The sequence below is a fragment of the Pygocentrus nattereri genome, chromosome 19 (assembly GCF_015220715.1).
Source record: "Pygocentrus nattereri isolate fPygNat1 chromosome 19, fPygNat1.pri, whole genome shotgun sequence".
NCBI lineage: Eukaryota > Metazoa > Chordata > Actinopteri > Characiformes > Serrasalmidae > Pygocentrus > Pygocentrus nattereri.
In genome coordinates, this window is record NC_051229.1 from 26,070,380 (window position 1) to 26,077,263 (window position 6,884).

A 6,884-nucleotide genomic window follows, 5' to 3' on the forward strand; every position below is an offset into this window, starting at 1 on the left:
CTATCTAAGGTTCAAGGTTAAATTTAAGTATTTTTATATAAGTTAAAACAAAGTCAAAAATTATTTTGCACATTAAAACAGTGATAAAATAGACAATAAAAGGGTGGTTTATAAAATGTTGAACACATTACCCTAAATTCCTATTATATTCCGCTTCCCAAGGCTTTAAAACTAATGCAGCTCAATATAATATCCAACCAACAGAATGGCTAGAAGATATATTAATGATGATTAGTAACGATCATTAACTAATAGTCAATATGACAATATAACACAATATGATTCTCAACCATATAAGTGATGCGTCTTTATAAAAAGTAAAAGGTTTTTGCAATGTAATTTTGTAATTCAGCTTAAACACAGAATAGAATAGAACAGAAGAGAATAGAATAGAATAAAATAGAATAGAACAGCTTTTTCATCGTGTAACTATTCTAAAAGTTGTAGTGCCTCCAACCCAAACTCACTTTATGTTCGAATGTAAAAACACCAGGATTGAATCATTATTTACAGAGCAAAAGCAAAACTGGGCCTGACAGAAAAATCTGCCCTTCAGTTTCTCAACTAAACTCACATGAGAAGCTACAAATACAGCACAAAGCCTTTCTTCCTGCGCTCTCCGCGTAAACACTGCAGTACTATGGAGCTAAAACCCTCGTTTACACAGCCTGTGAAAGAGTCACACACAGATTTATACCTTCTGGCACATTTTTGACTGATTCTGTTTAAATTTCCCCAGATATGGTGAATAAATTGAGGCCTTGATGTCCCAACCTCTGAGATTTTATTACACAAACCCATCCAGACCAAAGGCTGATAATGACAGGAAATCAAATAAAACAATAAATCCATCCACAGGACAGGGGGGACTTAAAGCTACAACAGCAAAAAACATGTTTACGTCAAATGATGTCCATTTCTTCTGCTCTCAAAAGGACAGGGACCAAATGCCCTGGGCTTGTGTGGGAAAAAAATATATAAAAAAGTAAAATAATCTTTCAAAGCTTTATAGTGGTAATATACACACTGGAGTCCTGAAGAGAAAGAGACCTGCAGCTAAAAAAAATCAAATAATAAAATCTCTCCATCCTTCACGCTCACTACATATGAAACATCTCTGAAAGCTGAGTTAACTGGACAAATAATAATAATAATAATAATGTTAGTAATTTCGTTTGATATGCTTTCATAAATATAAATACAGAGATCTGAGTGTGACTGTTCTGCAGCACTGAGTTTTAAAGGATCTTAAAGCAGAGATGTATGATATAATTATATATAATCGCTGCAGTGTAAATAGTGTTGATAGTTGGGGTTTTAGTGCACAGCTACAAAAACAAGGGTCGCAAAGATGATTAAGGAAATAAGAATAAAGACTGAAAACATTTTTAAATAAAAAAAATACGTGATTATTAAAGACTGCGATAAAAATGAACAAAATAAAATTAAAATCAAATAAAACGACCCCTCCTACCGAACTGAGTGATAATAAGTGACTCTGGTGTTTAAGGTGATGATGATTAAAATGCTTTAGATCGTGTTTTTGTTCTTATTAAAGCTCGCGCTCTCTCCTCATTAATACTGACTAATAGAATTAAATAGAATTAAATTTTGTTCTGTTTTGGGGGGGGGGGGTTAAAATAAGAAGCTGCAGTGGGAACTCAGTGAGGATTACACACTCACACCAGAATAAAATAATAATAATAATAATAATAATAATAATAATAATAATAATAACAATAATGCAGTCCTGTGCTGCTGTAACCCCCGCGCGTGCAGCAGCAGGGCTCCTCTGTTTCCGGTTAACGCACCTTTTTTTCGTTTTTTACTCCACGCGCTCTGTCCTTCGCACTGAGCCGCGCCGCGCGCTCTCCCAACGCGGCCCCGCGTGCGCGCGCGAGCGAGCTCTGAACCCTCTCCACCGCTGCTGCTGCTTTTGTTTAATCCATCAGAGTTTATTCTCTCTGGTTTCGCCCGTTTGTTTGTTTGTTTACTCACTGCCCCCCCACGGGCGGGGTCATGCGCTTCTCCTTCTGCCTGCGGTTGCAGAACCACACGCGCACCACCTCCTTCTCGAGCCGCAGGCTGTCCGCCAGGCTCGTGATCTCCGCCGCTGCGGGTTTGGGGCATTTGAGGAAGTGGCTCTCGAGCGCGCCTTTGACGCTTACCTCGATGCTCGTGCGCTTCTTGCGCTTGCGCCCGTGCGCCGCGAGCTTGTCGAGCCCCGCGGGGCCGCTCGCGCCGCAGTCCGCCTCCTCGAGCCACTTACCCAGCAGCGGCTTGAGCTTGCACATGTTCTTGAAGCTGAGCTGCAGCGCCTCGAAGCGGCAGATGGTGGTCTGCGAGAACACGTTGCCGTAGAGCGTGCCCAGCGCGAGCCCCACGTCCGCCTGCGTGAAGCCCAGCTTGATGCGGCGCTGCTTGAACTGGCGCGCGAACTGCTCCAAGTCATCTGACGTGGGCACGTCCTCGTCCGAGACGCCGCCGCTGCCGCTCGTTGGCTCGAGCTGATGCTGTTGGTGCTGCTGGAGCGCGTGGTGCGCGTGCTGATGGTCCTCGTGCTGGTGGTGATGGTGCTGCTCGTGCTGCTGCTGCTGCTGCTGGTGCTCGTGCTGGTGGTGCATGCCGAACCCGGACTGCGAGTACACGAGATCGTGCCCGTTGGCGCTCGTCCTCCACGCGCTCCCGTCGTGGTTGCTGCTGCCGTTGTTGTGGTGCGCGTGATGCCCCAGCTGCTGCTGCAGGTTGCCGCCTGCGTTGCCGCCTGCGTTGTTGCTGTTGCCCGTGCTGCCGTTGCTGTTGCCGTTCTCCTCCCGCGCGCTCTGCACCGCGGGTTTGACCTCGCGCTCTCCGCTCGACCACGCGTCCCCGTGCGCCGCCAGCGCCGCCGTGAGCCACTGGTGCGCGTGGCTGAGCGCGTGCCCGCCAACACCGCCGCCGCCAACTCCGCCGTAGTCGCCGTGCAGCAGCAGGCCGTGCGCGTGCCGGTACGGTGGCTCGTGCTGCTGCTGCTGCTGCTGCTGCATGGCGGAGGGCGGGAGGCTGTAGGCGGCCATCGGTCCCTCCGCCACGGCGCCGCGCGCGTCTCTGCAGCAGCAGCAGCGCAGCACCGCCGCCAAAAACCCCGGGAACACGGCGCGCGGGAGCGCGCACGCGCAACGCGGCCACGCCTACAACAAGGGACCATTGGAGGGAAACCCAGTGACGGACAGAGGGTGTGTGGGTGTGTGGGTGGGTGGGTGGGCAGGGTCTCTGCTGGAGCCTGCGCGCACATACACACCACAGACCGCTGCCCGTAGCTGCCCACAGCCGAATGCGCAGCGTGGGTTTATTGTTTAGCCCATGTTGACCTGAAGCTCAGGGTCTCTAAGCAGCAGTGTGGTCAGCCGGAGTGGGGATTCTGTTAACACTGTTTAAAACAAGAGAGTCTGAAAAAAAGCCACAGCACCGTTATTACTTGTATTTTTCTGGAAAAAAAAAACATTATATATTATATATTATACTAAAAAAGCGCAGCTTCTGCCCGGTGGTCTGTACGTGCTGTTACCGTTATCTGCAGTGCATCTGACTGCATCTCCATGCATGTAGGGATGCAACTGGTATTTCAGTTTTACTGGGTTTATACTACACTGATTGGGTCTCATTCACCGAATCTTCTGCTTTACAGATTTGCGTGTGTCTGAAGATTTCCTTGAGATCTACAAGAAGTTTGAACTCTAGTGAGCGTCTATATACAAAACTACACTGTTAACTTGCTTTATTATAATGTACAGTACTGTGTGAAATCTTAGGCCCACAAGACACATTTACAAAATCAATTAATTTGTGTAGTTTGTGTTTATTTACTGAGAAAAGTGTAAGTGTTATTTGAATAAACAAAATGTATAGAATATAAATTAATAATGTTAATACATTAATATGCCCCCCCCCCATACACACACACACACACACACACACACACATATATATATATATATATATATATATATATATATATATATATGCAATAAATAGTGACTTTATGGATGTTAGTTTGTTTGTTTACCCATTTCCAAACCTCTCCTTGAGGAAGCCCAGTATTATATGTAGTTAAAAAGCAGCTCCTGGTTTGACCAATCAGTGCTTCAGTAAATTGTGCTCATGATGTAATTGATGATATTAACAGATATGATATTATCTGTGGTGGCTGTGAGGGTGTCAAAGAAAAATATGGACCAAAGAAATTCTTTTTATTTTTTATTGTTTTTATGTTTATTTGAATTACGAATATGACTTTATTCTAATGTATATTGTGATAAACTCACTGCTGAGGTCAATTGTTTTAGATTAGATACCTAAAACCTTCGCACAGTACTGTATGCCAGGAGAGGTGAATAACATTACTTTGCCTAGCAATCTAAACTGGCGGAGAATAATATTGAGATGAGCTGGAGGCAGTGCTGGGGTGGGTGACCATAAGTGTGGAGAGAATCCCTGGTGTGCTGGTAGTGCTGTTGGCCGGTTACTGTGAGCTTATGCATTGCAGTGTTCATGGCTTTTGCACAAGTCATGGTGCTTTGTTCCCAGCTGTTGTCGGCCACAGCCACACTGTCAATACCAGGCGGTATTCATGTAAATTACTGATGCAGCAGTTTTCAAACATAAACTTGCTGCTTTGTTCAACAATGCTTAACCTATTTTTTAGGGCGGCGGGTTATCCTAATTTTTAAAGTTATGTGAGCAGCTCACAGTTTTTAACTCAGTGTTTTAGAATTTTTATTTTGTTGTTTATGTTAATTCAGTCCAGACTCAGCTTAATAGGACTACATTTTAAAAGGTGCAGCATTTACATGCTAGTGCCCGAAGCATTATAATCACTGCTGCATCATTTAAAATCTGAACAAGAAGCTGGTGAATAAGACGCTGACTTCAGCTTTGTAATTTAAATGCTCATAGTATTTATTATTTTATGATAAGGTGATTTAGGGTATTAAAATATGCTACTTAGAAGTTTTATGTAGGGAACTATCTATAAATATGTGCTACAGTAAGACATTTCTACAAGGTAACAGAGCTTAGCTTGGCTTTTCAGAGATGGCAACAGCTCCATCACCTGAAGAGACTTAGGAGTGATGATGAATTTGCTTTTTTATTGCTGAACTGGTAAATTATGTAATGTAGTGCATCTTTGTAATTGTGAAGCTGTTTGAGCTGAATAACATTAGCCAATTACTATTTTTTGATGAACCAGGCTAGCCATTGTTCTCAGATCATTTCCAGCGCTGCCATCAGTCTCCTTTTGAAAACGCAAGCAATATAAATTTACCTGGCCAACATAAATAAATAAATATCTGATTCAGAGGAGGGTTACATGAATAATGGACACGTTTTGTCGGACACAGGACACAGCTGTTCATATGAATATTAATGTTAGCTATTAGGTATATGTGGTGAAGCAAGTGATTTCCATAAATTTCCCCTCAGTTATGAAAAACAGCAGTACACATACATTAATCCGCTGGGAGAACAGAACCGCAGCACCACCCATGTTACAAAATGTTCTTACGCATGTTTCATGCAATGACTTATTTCCACCAGAGAGGCCACCAATTCCCCAAATTTGCCAAACTTACACAGTGTAGCTTTAACAGAGATTTGCTTGCTGTCATATCACTTTGCTTCCTACACCTTAAAGAAGATTAAATGTGTTCACCTGTCTCTTTCTGAAACTGTGCTGACCCACTTGGACGGTGTGGCCCAGCTGGCAAAACAGACAGGGAGTTTCTTTATGTTACTAAACTCCTAAACTAAACTACCAAACTAATAAACAAGACCTGAAATTTATTGCCAAAGTATACGTCTGTTTATATAAATCTGAGAGGAATTATTCACTTTTTCCTCATTAATGACTGTTGTATTGGCTCCTGCCGATCTGTTGAAGTTTCTGGTGAATTTTGAATTTGAAATGTGTCCGCAGGCTGTCTATATTCGGTTAAAGACCTAATTTATTAGATTAGGATTATTAGCCACACTGATATGTTAGGATTTCATTGAAAAAGTCAAAACAGAATGAACAGAGCAGACAGATTATGCTCCATTGAATCCACAGTATCTCAGACAAGTTTGTGCTAATGCGGGAGTTATAAAATATAAGTTTCAGTGCTACAATAAAACATCACTCTTTCCCCTGTTTTCAGACACTTTTTTTGCTTGCCAGACTGTGTAATGGCCTTCTGAAGCCAGATTACCAGAAATGGGATTGTGTCACTGTATTTGCATAGACGCTGTATGATTTGGTCATGGAAAATAACTGTCCGTCAAATAATTAATGTTCAGGTAAATGTCACATAACACACAGTTTTCTACTCTTCTGTGAATGTAAAATATACAAAAGAAACCTCTGTTATTTTACAGAACAGGTTACATCCTGTCTTTATTTAGTGTCCACACATTGCCTTTGTTACAGAATTTTTTTTTTTTAGATTTCAGAACCATCAGCCAACTGCATTTTGCACACTGTGAAATTAGACCTCTGCATTTAACCCATCCGTGCAGTGAAACACCCACATACATGCACGCTAGTGAACACACATACTGGGGGCAGTGATCACACTTGCCCAGAGCAGTGGGCAGCCCTATCCATGGCACCTGGGGAGCAACTGGGGGTTAGGTGCCTTGCTCAAGGGTGCTTCAGTCATGGGGATCAAACGGGCAACCTTCCAGTCACAGGGCTGGTTCCCTAACCTCCAGCCCACAACTGCCCCAACACTTTCCACTCAAGAAATCTGCAGCAGGATATTTGAATATCCAAGAATCTCAGGAGGAAATTTTTCCACACCTGCAAAGTAAGAAGTTGGTTGTGTTTCTGCTTCTCACAAACCAAGCAATCATAAACACATTCAGGG

The 6,884-nt window shown here is 43.2% G+C and overlaps 1 protein-coding gene across 1 annotated transcript; it reads right to left on the bottom strand.

Moving 5' to 3' along the window:
* Positions 1-767: 767 nt before the first annotated feature.
* Positions 768-3,124, bottom strand: pou3f2b (POU class 3 homeobox 2b). Its single transcript, XM_017683138.2, has one exon. It carries the CDS (start codon positions 3,054-3,056, stop codon positions 1,995-1,997), a length of 1,062 nt encoding a protein of 353 aa, XP_017538627.1. The 5' UTR covers positions 3,057-3,124; the 3' UTR covers positions 768-1,994.
* Positions 3,125-6,884: the final 3,760 nt, after the last annotated feature.